General features: G+C 36.4%; 2 protein-coding genes and 1 long non-coding RNA gene across 4 annotated transcripts; 2 read left to right on the top strand and 1 right to left on the bottom strand.

The window, feature by feature from the left end:
- Positions 1-2,278: 2,278 nt before the first annotated feature.
- On the bottom strand, positions 2,279-9,708 carry LOC130710256 (uncharacterized). The gene is made up of 10 exons (XR_009010337.1): positions 9,259-9,708; positions 9,023-9,119; positions 8,867-8,942; positions 8,167-8,332; positions 8,003-8,085; positions 7,757-7,849; positions 3,038-3,194; positions 2,851-2,931; positions 2,587-2,698; positions 2,279-2,500 (listed from the first exon to the last, which is right to left on the bottom strand). It is a non-coding gene; the product is annotated as an uncharacterized LOC130710256 (long non-coding RNA).
- A 3,110-nt stretch (positions 9,709-12,818) lies between these two features.
- On the top strand, positions 12,819-16,733 carry LOC130711942 (phosphatidylinositol 4-kinase gamma 4). Its single transcript, XM_057561736.1, has 2 exons — positions 12,819-14,680; positions 15,952-16,733. Exons 1-2 carry the CDS (start codon positions 13,316-13,318, stop codon positions 16,327-16,329), a joined length of 1,743 nt encoding a protein of 580 aa, XP_057417719.1. The 5' UTR covers positions 12,819-13,315; the 3' UTR covers positions 16,330-16,733.
- An 821-nt stretch (positions 16,734-17,554) lies between these two features.
- LOC130714925 (uncharacterized) lies at positions 17,555-19,432 on the top strand. Of its 2 annotated transcripts, none has more exons than XM_057564905.1 (2): positions 17,555-17,946; positions 19,051-19,432. In XM_057564905.1, exon 1 carries the CDS (start codon positions 17,687-17,689, stop codon positions 17,915-17,917), a length of 231 nt encoding a protein of 76 aa, XP_057420888.1. In that variant the 5' UTR covers positions 17,555-17,686; the 3' UTR covers positions 17,918-17,946; positions 19,051-19,432. The 2 variants fall into 2 exon arrangements, with proteins under 2 accessions (XP_057420888.1, XP_057420889.1); XM_057564906.1 differs by having other exon boundaries at positions 17,557-17,946; positions 19,102-19,432.

The raw sequence follows: 19,432 nt of genomic DNA, 5'->3' as shown, positions 1-19,432 counted from the left end.
TCTTCTGTTTTACTTTCTAATTCTCTAGCAATGTTAAATTTCATGAATCCAAATTTCCTTATTTCACCACTTCATCCTCGCTCCTTCAATTCCTAATGGTCCACTTGAATCTTCACCGTTTCTTCCTCTATTTCATATTTCACTTTCTTCTCATTCACATACACCAACTTCTCTTTCTTCATCTTCCTCCCCATCTAATCTAATCTATATCCTATTTCACTTGTTAATTTCGTTCGACCTAGACTTTGTAATCATCCTTCTTTGTCTGACATTCAGCCTACACAACATATGGTACCCAAATCTAAAGCTTGTATTTTCAAACCCAGACTTCATCCTACTGTTTTGTTAAGTGTTTTTGAACTAAAAACATCTAGGTGAGCCTTGACTGCTCCAGAATAGAAACCAGCTAAGCAGTCAGAAATTGATGTACTTCGAAGCAATAGAGATGGCACCAATAAAATAATTATCAATGGCACCAATAAAATAATTATCAAACGCTTTGCTTTCTATCTAAGTCACAATAAAAATCTCATGTTTTCTTGCTTTGTACTCTACACAAATACATACACACTTGAGAATATATCATTACTGGCAGCAAAATGAGGGGAGAATAAAAGACACGAACTTGATACCAGGTCAAAACGAAGATGAAAGCCGAGTCGTGATCTGAAAAGCTAATATCAATATCCAACTTCAGGGGTTCTTGAAAACGCACAAGCTATAAGAAAATAAAGTAAATATAAATCAATCTCTCAATAAACAAAATAGACAGTGAAACTCAATAATTATATAGAACAAACAGCTAGCAGTATTTGTGAGTTAACGAGCATAGACGAAAGAAGAGATAAGAAAGGAAGTCATAATCATATGTTACGAACCTCAGCATAGTACTTCAGATGCACCATGTCAAATATGATAAGTTGCTGATCTATCTGAGTTAATGCTTCACATATAGGCATCCCTAGACAGCACAAGAAAAGGGTATAAGCTAAGCACAAGAAAGGTGTAAGCTATATATAGGAATGAGGGTTGAGAAGGAAAGGTATCTAGTCATTTGAGAGAGTTAAGGACCTTTGGTAGCATCCTCTGCTAGGAGAGAAGTATTTACTTTGATACCAGCAATCAACCGCATTTTGGTTTCTACCTTAGCATGGATAATGCACTGCTGCAGTACACAACATCCAGTCTTATACTTGGCCATCCCAAAAGAGTTGTCCGCCACCCCATTCAGAAGATACTGCGAAAGAAACATACAATCAGAACTTAATGATTATAACATAAACTAATTTGATAAACAGAGAACTATCCAATAAGATTAGTGAATGGCAAGAGGACAAAGCCTCAAATTTAAAACCTGGCAAACTATAAAACACTGTGTGGGACATACTTCCATTTTATACAAAATGGCTAAAAAGTTGGCCAAGGAAACAAAAAGCCAAGAATAAAATTAAGCATAGACCAAGTTAACCAGGATCCAAGCGCTCTCCAACTCTCCACATAAACAGTATTAATAAGTATGGCCTTATAGTAAATTACAGAGTGGCTTGAACAAAACATGAAAATCATGAATACTAAAAAGCAAAAAAAAAAATCACTCTAAAATACTGAGTCCCCTTTCTCTGTTTTCAAATTCATCAACTCAAGCGGGATAAGGCTACATACATCAGACCTTTCATATGTTTCCCCCATATAATTTTTTCTTCCCCTTTTTCATGTCATCGTTAATCTGGAAAATTTTCTGGATCCCTATCTATTGGGTCAAATAAAAGATGTTACTCAAGAGAAAAATAGGAAGGTGGGTTCACTAAATCAACATTAGGTTCTCATTTTTTGTTAACAGATAAGGACAGGCTGAAAAAGTCAATTTTAAACAAGAGAGTGTGTTGGAAATTGCATTGGAAAGAATACAAATGACGGAGACGCTTAAGTCTTAGCAAGTGAATGAAAGAGACAAGTACTGGAAAGAAATTGCTGCCAACTCTAAAATAATACTCTTGGTCCAACATCTACTATGTTTCATAAAATCAAGCAGAAATGAAGGCAAGGCAAGCAAAGAAAAGATGAAAAACACAATACCTTTTTGACAAATTGATGCAACACATCAACCAAAGCCCAAGAATTAGTTTGCCTATGACTATGAGCACCAACCGTGGCACTTGCTCCTCTGAAACTTTCCGATTCCCTGTCAGGGACAAGAAACAAGAGATGAAGCTTAAAGTTATAAAATAAAGAATGTCGAAAAGTGAAGAGGCTGCATATATACCCGTGTGTGGTCTGAGACATGTTCTGCTCCTAGAGGAAAGAAAAATGTTCGGCTCACAATCTTTTCATCCTTCCATGAAAAATCTGACATCCGTATCAAATCAAGAAACCCATCACTGAATATTAAGTGGGAATGGGACCAAGAAAACTAATGCTAGGGTTGAGATTGAAGCTTTGCTGAGGGTGGAAGCCGTAGCAGCGCCAAGACCCATAAAAAAGAACGAAATACCATAATTTCCTGTCAGGGACAAGAAACAAGAGATGAAGCTTAAAGTAGTGAAACAAAGAACGTTTGAAAAGTGAAGAGGCAGCATATATACATACCCGAGCAGGCCAAGAAGATGAAATAAAACCCACTGCAAAGCCCGACATTGGTACAGAATCAAGAAACCCATCACTCAATACTGTAGGGACGTCCTAGCTCAGTCCACACATCCTGCAAAACACAAGAAGCATGATACAAACTTTGCTTCAGATAAAGAATAAAAATCAAGTAGAAGATGACAAAGAAAAAAACAAAAAAACAAGAATATAAATTGTTAAACATATAGCTCAAACAGTTCATGGTGTATGTAACATAAAGCTTACCCGAGGGGATGAAGCAAAAGGTATGTGCTGAGAGCCAACTGTAAAGTACAATTCTTCCCCAGCTATATAACAGAGAAAGAACTGTAAAAGACACCAATGTTTCAGCCACCTAGTCAAACTGGACAGACAGTTTCACCAAAAAGAAATAAACAAAAGATGTCATATTAATAAAGCAAAGAAGCCAAACCTTAACATGAACCTCTTCCATGTAAGTGCTTCCAGGAGCTAATCGAGAAGCGCCGAAGCCTCATCCATTCAGGTCCAGGACCACACACAAACCGTCATACCAGAGGATATCATATGGAGAAATACGACACGTAACTGGTGTGATCTTTATCAATACACTACAATAGCAATTTCACTTTCATAATGAAACGTAACAAAGTTAACATAGAAAACTCAAGAACTTCCAATTTCAATATGATATACCTACCCTATCTTGACAGCAGTCTGTAGAACAGAGTGTAAATGCCTTAATCCTCACCGAAAACTACAGGATATATTGGCTTAAACAGTGCATATGCAGCAACAAAAATAAAAAAATGTCTATCATTATCGAAATTTTCAGGATATGATGTCTCATATTCCATAACACTCTAGAGGTTTTAAACTTCATGAGTCTAAATTCCTTATGTTCACCACATCAACTCCTTCAATAATCACTTCTTCTCCAACTTTTACTAACTTCGGAGTGATTCCTTCTCTCCTCCTACAGCTCATACTTATACCGCTCCTTCAATTGTTAATGATTCACTTGAATCTTCACTTTTTCCTTCTCATTCCCATGTTTCACTTCACTCTTCTCATTCACATACACCAACATCTCCTTCTTCTTCCTCCCTATCTAATCTAATTCACCTTCTATTCAGCTTTCAAATTCTCTAGAGATGTAAAATTTCATCAGTCCAAACTTCCTTCATTCCACTTCACCTCCTTTAAAAATCACATTTTCTTCTTAAGCAATAACTCACCGTGGAGTGATTCCTCCACTCCTACTACTAAGCCTTATCAAGCTCTTCAATTCATATTAATGGAGCTTAACATCCACCCTCTCCTCCTCCTTCCCATGTTTCACATTCTACTCCTCATTTCACCTTCACCAACTTCTCATTCTTCTTCTTACTCCCAATCAAATCCATATCTTATTTCACTTTCTAATTCTTTAGAGATGTTAAATTTCATGAGTCCAAATTTTCTTCTTTCACCACTTCACGACCTTCAAAAATCACTTCTTCTTCTCCAGCAATAACTCACCTTGGCTTTATTCCTCCTCTCCTCCTACTGCGCATACTTATACTGCTACATCGGTTCTTGACGGTTCACTAGAATCATTACCCACTCTTCCTCCTTTACCAACTTCTCCTTCTCATTCTTCCTCTCCATCTAATCCATCCCTTATTCCAATTTCTAACTCTTTAGAGATGTTAAATTTTATGAGTCCATGTTATCTTCTTTCACCACTTCAACTCCTTCAAAAACCACATATTTTCCAACAATTACTCACTTTGGAGTGATTCCACCCTCCCGTCAATTGCATATCCTTATACTGCTCCTTCTATTCTTAATGGATCACTTGAATCTTCATCCTCTCCTCCTTCCCATATTTCACTTCATTCTCCTCATTCATCTACACCAAGTTTTCTTTCTTCTCCTTCCTCCACATCTGATCTAATCAACTACTGTTCCAATTTCTAATTCTATAGATATGCTAAATTTAGTGAGTCTAAATTTACTTCTTTCCCTATATCACCCCCTTCAGATATCCCTTCGTCTTTGCTAAGCATCTAATCCAAATGATCTCCTATTTCACGTCTAATTCTCTAGAGATTTTAAATTTCATGAGTCCAAATTTATTCTTTCACCACTTTACCTTCTTAAAATATTGTTTCTTCTCCAATTATGACTCGCCTTGGAGAGATTCCTGCTCTCCTCACACTGCTCATCCTTATACTGCTCCAACAATTCTTTATGGTTCACTTGAATCTTCGCCATCTTCTCTTCTTTCTCATGTTTAACATCTTTTTACCCAATCACCTAAACAATCCATTCACCTTCACAACTTCACTTTCTTCTTCTTCGTCTTCATTTAATTGTCTCCTATTCCATCTGTAGAGATCATAAAATTCATGAATCCAAATTTCCTTCTTTCATCACTTCACCTCCTTCAAAAATCACTTTTTCCACTATAATTCAAAGTTACTCCTCTTCTCCTCCTACTATTCATCCTTATACGTCCCATTCAACTCTTAATAGTTCACGTGAATATTCACTCATTCCTCCTCATTCTCATGTTTCACTTCCTTCTCCTCATTCACCTACACCACCTTCTCCATCCTCTTCTTCCTCCTCATCTAATCTAATCCAACTACTATTCCACTTTCTAATTCCCTACAGATGTCAAGTTTCATGAGTCCAGATTTCCTTCTTTCACCACTACATCTCCTTAAAAAATCATTTTTTCTTCCCCAAATATGTGACTCGTTTTGGAGTGATTCCTTCTCTCCTCCTACTGCTCATTCTTATACTGCTCCAACAATTCTTAATGGTTCACTTGAATCTTCAACCTCTTCCTCTTTCCCATGTTTCACTTCCTTGTCCTCATTCACCTTCACCAAACTCCTCATTTTTCATCCTCCTTATGTAATTCATATCTTATTCCACTATTTAATTTTCTAGAGATGTTATATTTCATGCGTCCAAATTTTGTTACACCACTTCACGTCCTTTAAAAATCACTTCTCCATTAATTACCTTGGAGTGATTCCTCATCTCTTACGCGCTTATTGAGAATCTAGAGAGAGAGAGAGAGAGAGAGAGAGATTGAAAACAGAGAATCAGTTATAAAATTTCTTGGTAATGAGATTCTGTTTACACTTAGTATTTATACTCATGTGTCAGTATGTAATTGACTGTAGCTAACTACTAACAGTCATAACTGAACTATAACTAACTGTTAACAGAAATAACAGAGATGCATGTGCAAAGCACATGCAATGGATAACCCTAGCATATACTCTAACAACGCTCATCCTCATAATGCTCTTTTAATTCTTAATGGTTAACTTGAATCTTCACCTTATCCTCCTCCATCCAAAGTTTCACTTCATTCGCCTCATTCAATTTCACCAACTTCTTTTTCTTCTTATTCCTCCCCCCATGTAATTCATTTCCTACTCTACTTTCTAATTCTCTAGAGATGTTCAATTTCATGAGTCCATATTCCATTATTTCACTAACTCATCTCCTTAAAAAATAACTTCTTCTCCAACTATTACTCACCTTGGAGTGATTCCTCTTCTTCTCCTACTTTTCATCCTTATATTTTGCTTCATCAATTCTTAACAGTCCACTTGAATTGTCAACCATTCCTACACATTCACGTTCATAACTTCTCCTCCTCATTCCCATGTTTCACTTCTCCACATTCATGTATCATAACTTCTCCTCCACATTCCATGTTTCACTTCTTTCTACCCATTCACTTTCACAACTTCTCCTTCTTGTTCTTTGTCCCCATCTAATTTGTCTCATATTCCATCCGTAGAGAATAATAAATTTCATGAGTCCAAATTATTTTCTTTCACCACTTCACCTCGTTCAAAAATCATTTCTTCTTCGCCAACTATTATTCACCTTAGAGTGAACCCTCCTGTCCTCCTACAGTGCATCCTTATACTGCTACTTCATTTCTTAATGGTCCACTTGAATCCCAATCATCTCCTCCTCATTCTCATGTTTCACTTCCATCTCTTCACTCACCTTCATCAACTTCTCCGTCCTCTTCCTCCATATCTCTAATTCATATCTTATTTCACTTTCTAATTCTCTACAGATGTTAAAAGTCTTGAGTCCAAATTTCCTTCTTTCACCACTTCATGTCCTTCAAAAATCACTTCTTCTTCTCCAACTATTACACACCTTGGAGTGATTCACCAAATCTTAATGGTTCGCTTGAATCTTCACCCTTTCCTCCTCCTTCCCATGTATCACTTTCTTCTACTCATTCACCTACATCAACTTCTCCTTCTTCTCCCTCCCCATCTAATCTAATACATCTCTTATTCCACTTTCTAATTCTCTAGAGATGTGAAAGTTCGTGAGTCCAAATTTCCTTCTTTCACCACTTCACCTCCTCAAAAAATCACTTATTCTCCAACTATCACTCAATTTGGTGTGATTCCTCCTTTCCTTCTACTAACCATCCTTATACTTATCTTTCACCATCTTCTTCTCATTCCCATGTTTCAATTCTTTCTCCGTATTAACCTTCACCAACTTGTTATTCCTCCCCATCTAATCCATCTCCTGTTTTACCTTCTAATTCTCTAGCGATGTTAAGTTTCATGAGTCCAAAATTCCTTATATCACCCCTTCATCCTCGCTCCTTCAATTCCTAATGGTTCACTTGAATATTCACCCTTTCCTTCTCTATTCCATATTTCACTTTCTCCTCATTCACATACACCAACTTCTCTATCTTCATCTTCCTCCCCATCTAATCTAATCTATTCTATATACTATTTCACTTTCTAATTTTGTTCGACCTAGACTTTTTGCTCATCCTTCTTTGTCTAACATTCAGCCAACAAAAGATATGGTACCCAGATCTAAAGCTTGTATTTTCAAACCCAGACTTCATCCTACTGTTATTTTAAGTGTTTTTGAACTAAAAACATCTAGGTGAGTCTTAACTGCTCCAGAATACAAATCTGCTAAGCATGCAGAAATTGATGTAATTCAAAGCAATAGAGATGGCACCAATAAAATAATTATCAAACGCTTTGCTTCCTATCTAAGACATAATAAAAATATCATGCTTTCTTTCTTTGTACTTTGCACAAACACATACACACTGGAGAATATATCATTACTGGCAGCAAAATGAGGGGAGAATAAAAGACACCACCTGATACCAGATCAAAACGAAGACGAAAGCCGAGTCATGATCTGAAATGCTAATACCATTATCCAGCTTCAGGGGTTCTTGAAAACGCACAAGCTATAAGAAAATAGAGTAAATATAAATCAATCTCTCAATAAACAACAGTGAACTCAAGAATTATATAGAACAAACAGCTAGCAGTATTTGTGAGTTAACGAGCATAGACGAAAGAAGAGATAAGAAATGAAGTCATAATCATATGTTACGAACCTCGGCATAGTACTTCACATGCACCACGTCGAATATGATAAGCTGCTGCTCTATCTAAGTTAATGCTTCACATATAGGCATCCCTAGACAGCACAAGAAAAGGGTATAAGCTAAGCACAAGAAAGGTGTAAGCTATATTCTAGTAATTTGAGAGAGTTAAGGACCTTTGGTAGCATCCTCAGCTAGAAGGGCAGCATTTACTGTGATATCAGCAATCAACCGCATTTTGGTTTCTCCCATTGCAAGGATAATGTACTGCTGCAGCACTCAACATCCAGCCTTATCTTTGGCTACCCGAAAAGAGTTGTCCGCCACCTCATTCAGAAGATACTGAGAAAAAAATATACAATCGGAACTTAATGAAACTAAAGTGAAGTGATTTGATAAACAGAGAACTATCCAATAAGATTAGTGAAATGGCAAGAGGACAAAGCCTCAAATTTAAAACCTGGTAAACTATAAAACACTCTGTGGGACATACTTCCATTTCATACAAAATGGCTAAAAAGTTGGCTAAGGAAAAAAAAAGCCAAAAATACAGCGAATCAAGAGAACTTAATGGAAATATACACAATTTAGAGACCAAAATACACAAAGCTGCAGAGGAACTATACACAATATGATGGACAACATATCAGGCATACACATCGGCAAATCAAATGAATAAAAAGACAAGTGGTGACAGAATCTGAGAGACCGACCCATGAATATGTAAAGTAAATTTGTGAAACAGTGAATCATAGTACTTGAAAGAAATTGCTGCTAACTTTAAAATCTTACTTCTGGTCCAATATCTACTATGTCTCATACAATCAAGTAGAAATGAAGGCAAGGCAAGCAAAACAAATATGAAAAACACAATACCTTTTTGACAAATTGACTATGAGCTCCAACCGTGGCACTTGCTCCTCTGCAACTTTCAGATTCCCTCTCAGGATACCTTGAGGGACAAGAAACAGGAGATGAAGCTTAAAGTAATGAAATAAATAATGTCAAAAAGTGAAGAGGTGGAATATATACCCTTGTGAGATGAAAGAAAAATGCAATATTTTTATCCTTCCTGCAAGAACTGTTCAAGAACCCTAATCTGACGGTGTTGGTCCAAGCAGAACCCTTTCTGGAACGAAAAGATGCAAAGTAAGAGAAACCATAAAAACTTGAATATAAAACTACATACCAGAATCAAAGATTGATTTTTTACCATCCACATGATAAAGACAGAGAGTAAAAATAAGAAAAATCAGAACTTTGTTGACCTGGGTGTGTGAGGGCCAACTGAACTAACCAAGAAACCCATCTTCATACCCGTGAGATATTTTCCTAGAAGATGAACGAAAACCCCTTGCAAAACCCCACATTGGAACTGAATCAAGAAACCCATCACTGCATGTTGCAGAACAAGAACGCTGGTGATAGGGTTTCACCGGCATTATCAACGGAGAGACGAGTGAGTAAAAGCAGCGTCGGCATTGATAATGAACCAAGAAGAACGCGGAAGCATCATCAACAATCAACCCGCAAGGTGAGAAAGACGATGAGATACCACCGGCGGAAGCATTCTCGACGACGGTGGTGGTCGTCGGAGAAGCAGTGAGGCGTTTGGTTAACAGAGGAAGAGATTTTGGTAGGAAATGTAACAAGACAGTGATTTATAGTACTACGAGTAGCTTACTTTTCACGCCACGCGATTTCGGTCAAAGTTATGTCGTTTTATGTCTTTTCTTTTTTTGACATCGTCGTTTTATGTCCAAATGTTTGTCTCTTTTAACTATATTAACTATTTTTTTTTTTGTTACAAGAGGAAATATTAACTATTTTTTAACTGTCAATGTATGCTTATCTACAAAAACAAAAAAAACTATTAATATGGGGTTCATTTACTGTACACAAGGATTTCCTTGTGTAAGGTTGCACAAACCTAGTTTTACCTGTTAGTGTAGGTTTTCAGCAGGTCATTCTTTTTTCACACTTTTGGCCCATATTTACAATAAATTCTAGTATGATCCCAATAATTATTTCACATAATTTGAAGTTGATCCTGAAGTTTTCCAGCTTTAACTTTTAAAACATCATCTGGGTATTATCCAAACCTTCATCCCATTACCTCTCATCTTCATCTATTTACCCCTCTCTCTCTCCCTCTCTCCAAAACCATCTTGTATTTACGATAATGGTGGAAGAAAAACTCAATCTCAGATCCCCACACTCTCTCAAGAGTAAGCTCAAATCCCCCCTCTACTTCTCGGGTTGCTTCCCTCACCACCGCGTGAGGCTGAGGATCTCTCGGAGCTTGTTGCTTCGTCAATTTCCCGCACGGCAAGGATAAGTGCTGCATCTTCATCCTCCGGATCGGCTGCCACCATCTCCCTCGCTCCACAAGCAACAATCGACCAGATCTGGTGTTCTATGGGTTTGAGGTTCTGGTCCTTTGCTGTCGATGTCGTTCTTTCGGTCGGCTTCTGAATCATCAAGCAAAAATCTTTTCTGATTTGGCTTCTTTAAGTTTTCGATTTGGCTTCCCTCGCACCACAAGCAAAAATCGTTCATTCTATTTGGTGATTGAGCATGATGGGTATTTCATGGAAGTATTTCTGGGTTAGGGTTGGGGTTGAGTTTGGATGCATTTCTGGGGAAGGTGAAGCTGTTGATAACTACTTTTACCCTGTTTGAGGTGCTCCTAAATGAAGGTTTAAGCCCTATGCACCAGCTGTGACAAAAAATGCAAATGATACAGATGTTAGAAAGGCACGAAAAGCATAAGTTCAAAGAGATCAAGTAATTGGGAGGGCAATTTTAAATGATATCATATGCCTGTTGATGACTACTTCCTCAGTTTTTTCATTTTTTCATTTTGTTCGTTCTGTTTCTGTAGTCATAATGGCCATACAATAAATAATAAATGCTACCATTAATTTGAGAGAGAAGACTGCATATGTTTAGCAATGTAATTATAGCTGGAAGAATTTTCCTTTTTGTTGTATAGTGGTGCAGTACATTTCTGAAAAAAAAGGGATGAATTTCTGGCTGAAATGTGATTTTGAGGTTTGAATGATTTTCTGGAGAAAAAAATTTGGGAAGGGATGAATATCCTTCTGGGGATGGGATGAATTTGCGGTTGAAAAATGATTATCGGGTTATTATAGAAATTATAATAGATATGGATCAAAGTAGAATTTATATCAAATTTGGGCCAAAAGTGTAAAAATAAGAATGACCTGTTGAACCTACAATAACATGTCAAATTAGGTTTGTGCAACCATACACAAAAAAATCATTGTGTACGGTAAATGAACCCATTAATATGTACCAAAAAACTATTAACTATTAATTAAATAATTTGTCACACATCGATAAAGAAACTACATTTCAAAAATAATAATAATAAAGAAACTAAATATAAAAATTATTTTAAGTATTAGTTATCAATCACAATTTAAGAATAAAAATAATAAATAATAAATGAAACTGCATAATGTGTTTTAAAACAAATTTACCAATATATAAGAAAATAATTATTTAGTATACATTATTGAATAAATTTTTTTAGTCTCTAATTATTAATTTTCTTGATCATAAAAGTAATCTCTAATTATGGCTTTGTGGAAATAGTAAATCCTTGGCATAAAACCCCATGTTCCTCCATAATTTGGTTGTTAGAGTCCACTAAGAAATAATTCAGTCTATTCACATTTATTTTTTATTTTCATTTTCTTTTTATTTATATCTCTCTTTCTTTTTTTTGCAAATGGCAAAAAGTTAAATTAATTTTAAAATTCTTGAGACTAACTCTCTCAAGAAGGCCAAGACGCCTACCAAATGGAACTCAATTCTCTTTTTAATTACAATTATATTTCTTATCTCATCTCTTTCCTTAATATTATATATCTGATCCCTCTCTTATCATAGATGACATTTTGGAAAATAAAAATTAGAGACTCAATTTAATTTTTCTTACAAACTCAGGAATTTCATGCATTTTTAAGTCTAAAATAAAAAATTAAAACTAACTAAATTAATTTCTAAAATTAAAAATTCCTAAATCTACCCGGAAAATGGGTCGTCTACTTCCTTCTTCATCTCCCATCTTCCCAAGAACCCCAAATCCCTTTCTTTCCTCCTCGCTTTCTCTCCTTGCTTCCTCTTCAAACTTAAAAAAACTGTTCCTCAAAGAATCCATGCACAAGTCTCATTCCTCCTTCCTCTTCCTCTCTTATTTCTTCCCCAAAATCGAACATTTGCTTCTTTCACCACCTCCGAGCATATAGTACGATTAAGTCTATCATCCTCATCGATTCAAATCACCACCATATTCGTTGTGACATCTTCACTATGTCGTCGTCGTTGATACTCATTTGAGAGTTTAGTGTATTTGTCGATTTATTTTTAGTTTTATGTAGTTACAATTCCAAAAAAAAAACTCAAGGGTCGGGTTAAAAGTTTCCTTAAATATAAATTGTAATTTGTTGTTAATTTTTCTAAAATTAATTTATTACAAATATTTCAGAAGAACTTAACAATTATACACTAACATAGATTTTACACAAACATCTAAATACATGTTTACCATCTTATCATATTTCAATGAGTATAAGTTTAAAGTTAAGGTGTTAAAATTGACCTCTGGACTTAAAAGTTCAAATAACTATTTTTTACCACTCCTACCGGAACACGTTTAGTAATTAAATCATCAATTGTATCTATAAAAATAAAATTCCAAAAAATGTTCCCGTTATAGGAGTTGTGTCAAAACTTTATCAAAAGGCAACGGCTACAATGTCGTTCTATCTCTCTCTCTTTTTCTTTACTCTTTGCATTCAATTCAATGATCTCTTTCTTTCACACACACATGACACAACACAACACACTCTTCTCTGAGAAAATTTCGCCCCCTCTGTAGCGTAATGACGACATCAATATCGGAGGAAAATGCTACGATCTCAACTCATCAACATCAATTCATCGCAATTTAACCTCTTCTCACTCCCTCATTTCCCTTTGGTTCTTTCCTTTCGGTAAGAATCCGCTCTCGCTCGCTTCCATTCGTTCTACTATTCTTTCGAGAGACACATTCATAATTGCAACATTATCATTTCAGACCCAAAAATTTCCGCACCAGATTATCGATTCATTCAAATTGCGAAAAAAATCTCCATCTGGGTATCTCAGATTGTTGTAAAAATCATATCTTTTTATTTATTTGGGTGTTTTTCTAATACCCCTTTGTTTCAAAGCCATTGTTTATTTATCTCAAGTAGGCCATTTTGATTTTGTTAAAGAAAAAGAAAAAGAAAATTGGTGATTGAACATTGAAAAATGTCAGTTGCTGATTATGCTTTGAGTTCGGTTTGCAAAGAGACGGTGTGTTGGGAAGGTCAATCAGGGCATTGCTCTGATGAGCCAATCCTGATTTACCTTACTGTGGGGGGTGCTGTGACACCAATGCGTGTGTTGGAGTCTGATTCCATTGCCTCTGTGAAACTGAGGATTCAGCAATGCAAAGGCTTTGTGGTGAAGAAGCAGAAGCTGGTTTTTAGTGGCAGAGAGCTTGCTCGCAATGGAACACTCATTAAAGACTATGGTGTCACTGATGGGAATGTTCTTCATCTGGTTCTCCGGCTCTCGGATCTTTTGTCCATCGTTGTGAGGACCGTTTGCGGTAAGGAATTTGAGTTTCACATTGATCGGCATAGAAATGTGGGGTATCTTAAGCAGCGTATTCGAAAAAAAGGGGAAGGTTTTATTGATCTTGAGGATCAAGAGCTTTTCTGCAATGATGAGAAGCTTGATGACCAGAGTCTCTTCCATGACATTTGCAAGGGTGATGATGGTGTGATTCATTTGATTATTAGAAAATCAGCTAAGGTTAGGACCACACCCATTCACAGGGATTTGAAGCTTTCGGTTGAGGCACCTTGCATACCAGGTGAGAGTGAGAGCACTGATCAAAGAGTGAAACTGGGAGAGAATAGGACCAAACAAATTAAAATAGTTTCAAAGATAGTGATTCCACCTGGTGTAGGTTTCTGGTTGGAACCAATTTTAGTGAATCCCAAGATCAATTTTTTTCCTTTCCTTAGGGACATGATCAACTCCACATATGAGGGTTTGAAGAGAGGAAATCGTCCTATTAGGTCCTCGGAAGGCACAGGAGGGACTTACTTCATGCAGGATTCAACAGGTCAGGAGCATGTTTCAGTTTTTAAGCCCATGGATGAGGAACCAATGGCTGTGAACAACCCGCGAGGCTTGCCAAGTTCAGCTGATGGCGAAGGTTTGAAAAGAGGCACAAGGGTGGGAGAAGGAGCTTTGAGGGAAGTTGCAGCTTATGTGTTAGATCATCCAAGGAATGGGCCACGTTTGGTCTCGGGTGAAGAAATGGGGTTTTCTGGTGTTCCCCCTACTGTTATGGTGCAGTGCTTGCACCAAGAGTTTTACCACCCAAATGGTTCATCAAAACATGTCAAGATAGGGTCATTGCAGAAGTTCATGAATAATGATGGCAACTGCGAGGACATTGGACCCGGGGCCTTTCCAGTGGAGGAGGTGCATAAGATTACTGTGCTTGATATAAGAATGGCTAATGCTGACAGACATTCTGGAAATATATTGATTAGAAAGGAAGCAGATGGCAATATTAAGCTCATTCCTATTGATCATGGCTATTGTCTCCCTACTAAAGTGAGCATTTCCATTCTTCTCTCCTTACATCCTTTTTTTCTATGCATTATCTTTTTTTCATTGTTTGGTATCTTTAGAGTAGAGTGAATGTGAGAATGTGTTGTTCTAGTCGGTTGGTTTAGGTTATGTAAGTTATTTTCAATTATATTACGGTCTCTGTAGGAAGAGCTTATTTGAGCTTAAGCGCTTATGGCCCCGTTTGGAAAAGCAGCTTAATTAAGCACTTATGGTCATAAGCGCGAGAATGTGTTGTTCTAGTCGGTTGGTTTAGGTTATGTAAGTTATTTTCAATTATATTACGGTCTCTGTAGGAAGAGCTTATTTGAGCTTAAGCGCTTATGGCCCCGTTTGGAAAAGCAGCTTAATTAAGCACTTATGGTCATAAGCGCTTATGACATAAGCGCTTATTCATAAGCTATTTTTGAAAATTTATTGAAATAAATTAAAAATAAGCTGTATATAAGCATAAGCTGTTTTTCATAAGCTATCCTAAGTAGCTTATGAAAATAAGCTGAAAATAGCTTATGACGGGTCATAAGCTGTTTGCATAAGCTCTCCCAAACACTGGCATAAGAGCTTATGCTGTCAGATAAGCTCAAATAAGCTCTTCCAAACTGGGCCTATATCAATGTTTGGATAAGCCTATAAGTTGTTCTGAGCTTATTTTCTTAAATGAGTCAAATTAACTTATGAATAGGCGTTTATAGCTAACTATAGAGCTTGTTTCAATAAACTTAAATTAATTTATGAGATTAAGCGCTTATGATACCCAAACGCAACCTAAGTCATTTTTAAGCGTAATTATTTGAGCATTAGGCCTTGTAGTGTGTTTGGGTAAGTTTATGATAATAGCTTATGGTCTACCTATAAGCTATTTTGAGCTTATTTTCATAAATGACTCATATTAGCTAATTATAAGCGTTATCTACCTATAAGCTATAAAGCTATGTTGAGCTTATTTCAATGAACTTCTAAATTAGTTTATGAATAAAAACTTATGTGATAAACACTTAAGATACCTGAACGCAACCTAAGTCATTTTACAGAGAAATTATTTGCATTTCCTGATCTGATCAAATTTGCAAAATGGTAAAGATGGATGAAACTTAATTTTCTTATGCAGACAATGTATGTGGATAATTGATGTATATTGGCAGATAGACTTCATAGGTACTAGGAATTTGGGTGTTGAATTGATACATATCAGTTTATATGTCCTGCTCAAAATTAAAAGATTCATCTCATATCAGTATACGTTGTCTTCTCTGCAGTTTGAAGATTGCACATTTGATTGGCTTTACTGGCCACAAGCATGTGAGCCTTACTCTCCTGAGACGGTTGATTACATCAATTCTCTGGATGCTGAAAAAGACATAGAACTCTTGAAATACTATGGATGGGATATTCCACTTCAGTGTGCACGAACACTCCGTGTTTCCACAATGTTGCTGAAGAAAGGGGTGGCGAGAGGTCTCAGTCCTTATGCAATTGGAACCATCATGTGCCGCGAAAATTTGAACAAGGAATCTGAAATTGAGGAGATCATTAGTGAAGCTCAAGATTCCTTGCTTCCTGGCATGGAGGAATCAGCATTTCTTGAATCCATCTCCCAAATCATGGATTCACACCTTGATAAGCTTGCAAAATAGACTTCTTGATATTTACTGCATGTTTGGATCAACCTCTCTTTCCTTAGAATCAATACTGAATAAGCTTCTCCCCAGAGTTTATTAGGGCTTCAGAATTAATTATAAAAGGGTTTTCAAACATGCAATTATATAGGTATATTTGTAATGTAATTCAGTGAATGGCTCTAGTCCATTTTTGGATGGACTACTGCACATTGCACAAAATGTGATGATGGCTTGATGTGATCTGGACATAGGCCTGAAGCTCTGGTTTATTTGTGGCTTCTTTGAACTGTTTTTCAGGATTGTATTGCCATGTTGAACAGAAATTACAGGTCTAAATAAGATGTCTTATACTAAGGTTTCATGTATCATAATATTATGTCATTTGTACATAGTAAATAAATATCATGTTAGGATTTCAATTTCAACCCCCCTTTCCTCCAAGAAAAAAATGATTCTACTTGCAGTAAAAAGTGAAAAAGATAATATCAGTGATGAGCTCTGATTATGATTCATTATAGTAGTGATTGTGCTTATAGGAAAGGAGAGAAACTAATGGTGATGTTGGTGTTCTTCGAGTGTTAGATATGTCATGCATGGTAAAGGAAGATATAATGAGTGTTTGGACAACATAAGCGAACTTTCGCTAAGAAATATTCATTCATTTTTTTTTGTCTTAAAATATTCATTTACACTAGCATTAATCAATCCAATTTATAATCATAGTGTAGTGACAATTGGTTCGCTAGGTATAGATCCACAAAAAAGAGCTTGACCTCAACTTCTACTATCTACCAATTATCATAAAATAAATAGTCAAATGAAATTGCTCTATGTAAAAAAAATTAATAGGCAAATGGATAAGGATGTTTACCAAATAGATTCATCAAACCACCAAATAGATATAAGATTATTCTAGCTTAAGCAGAAGTCTCGGATTCAAGTTCTTACTTAAGCACACAGTTGCACTAAATACTTGATAGGTAAAACTTTATCGCTCATAAGTCAAAATGATGTCAAAATTGCAAAAACAATAAAATAACCAAAAATTGCATTCATGAAATGATTTTTTTTATTTTTTTGTCAATTTTTTTTTTGTCTCTTGTAGCTCTTTTTTCTCAAGAAAAGTCACAAACTTACAATGACAATATTTTTTGGTGAAGAGTCAGAAATTATGGGCCGTGGGCCAATGATTTAAAATTAGAAAAACAGAAAGAGGGGGGCAAGGTGGTAATTCTGCAACTCATTTCTCCTCCTCCTCCTCCCTGTCGTAACCTCAATTCCCAAACAAAGACAAAGACCAAGACCATTTTTACCGTTTGAAGAAGAAGAAGAGAATAACCGTTTCGGATCTAATCGGTTGGCGACGACGGCGATGGAGAACAACGGCAGCATCATCTCGAGGGAGAAGATAGATCAGATGGCCACGTGGCTCGGCTCCACCGTCTCTTCTGCTTTCTTCTCCTCCTTGGAACGCTTCTCTTGCGTCAACGTCACCACCTCTGATCCCGACGATGAAGATGACGACGATTACTCCGTCTCCACCACCACCAACGACAACAACCCCTCCGTCACCACAAACGACGTCGCCAATCTCCCCGTTTGACATAAACACGACGTCGTCAACAATGCGCTGTATAGACCTTTTTCCCTTTTCCTCCGATTTCGATTTTCAATTTCTTCATAGCTCTGTCATGAACATGTGATTCTACATATTCCTTAATTAATTATATTGTATTTATGTAACTGTATGCTAGCATCATTTCTATTTTGATTGATTTGATTTGTGAATTATCCACCTTTGAATTTGCTTGATTTAGGTTAGATTGCTTCTTCCATATTTTCCTGTGATTTTGATTTAGGCAAGTTTTTGAATTGTTGGTTCTGATTCTAATGCACAAGGGATTCAATAAGATATATTACAATCTCAGAACTCTGTTTCAACTTCATTAGCTTGGCGTAGGAGCTGATTCATCTGCAATGAATGCTTCCATTATGGTCGGTTATTGTTTGAGCCTTTCATTGTTGCTAAGTGTTCATGATAAAACCTTAAGAGTAAGATAGGTAGGTCAAAACACATGGTTATGCCTTGGGATTTCTCAGCAAATGAACATGATCTCATTAAGCATGGATGAGCCTCCTATATAGTCCGAGTCTACTTCGATCAATATTACAATCATGGAGGTGATTGGGGAAATACATAAGGAAAATGAGAGGATCAAGGGATCCTATGAATTACATTAGTGGGGAGAGGGAATTGGGCAATCATACTTAATGACAATTACTGGCATGCCTGAAGGATGAACTTGGATGCTTCTATTCTTGGGTGGCTGACTAAGGTTGATACGTGCTTGGTCATCCGCTTAAAACCCGGCTGGATGTTTGAGACCTAGGTGGTCAACATAACGGTCCACTTAGAACAACACAAAGAATAGTTAGTGCACCGGGGATAATGGTTTTAATTTTAAGCAAATGAGATTAGATGCAATGTGGTAAGTTTATGATGTGTGGATGTGGACGTTCTGTCAGATGTTTTGATCTATTAGATGAGTATAGAAACTTGTGTAAATGGTAAAGGAAGATAAACCATTGCTAACTGCTTTTCCACATTTCAAATAAATATGCAAGCGCTAGGTTAAGACTTAAGATTGGGTTTTGTGTTGTAATTTTATAGCACTTGATGCTTGTCTAATTAGCTGATGCCAAGTCCCTAGTTTTAATTCATGCCTATTTTTTCAGATAAAAGTTGATTCTATCCTGATATTCACTCTTCAATCATGGAATTTGCAGTTGATGGGCTGGCTCTAATGGAATTTGCATCCTCAGAACTTTGGTTCTTGTGCAGAAAACACTTATCAATGAGTTTTATTGATTTTTTTTTCTTTCAATTTAGCCTAAAAAAGTGATTTTTTGTTGTTGTTGTCATGGTCCATGTAAAATTTATATTACTTACCATACTAGGTTGGGATGAAAGATAATGGAAGGGAAAGGAGTGAAATAGCTAGCTGTAATGGAGAATTACTTAACTGTGGGGATTATTCTCAAACCTTTGTTCTTGTTTGCCTCCCCAACAGTGAATGGTCATATTGAGTTGCTGTTATGAAAATTGTTGCTTGTTGAA

Source organism: Lotus japonicus, chromosome 4 (assembly GCF_012489685.1).
Source record: "Lotus japonicus ecotype B-129 chromosome 4, LjGifu_v1.2".
Taxonomy (NCBI): domain Eukaryota; kingdom Viridiplantae; phylum Streptophyta; class Magnoliopsida; order Fabales; family Fabaceae; genus Lotus; species Lotus japonicus.
Note: the sequence above shows the minus strand (reverse complement) of the source record. Positions and strands in the feature narration are given on the sequence as shown.

What these genes read in the sequence shown, in the direction of transcription:
- LOC130711942 (XM_057561736.1), top strand. Translation starts at nt 13,316, where the DNA reads ATGTCAGTTGCTGATTATGCTTTGAGTTCGGTTTGCAAAGAGACGGTG. An exon ending in GCTATTGTCTCCCTACTAAA is followed by an intron (nt 14,681 to 15,951) that starts GTGAGCATTTCC and finishes TCTTCTCTGCAG; the next exon opens with TTTGAAGATTGCACATTTGA.
- LOC130714925 (XM_057564905.1), top strand. Translation starts at nt 17,687, where the DNA reads ATGGAGAACAACGGCAGCATCATCTCGAGGGAGAAGATAGATCAGATG.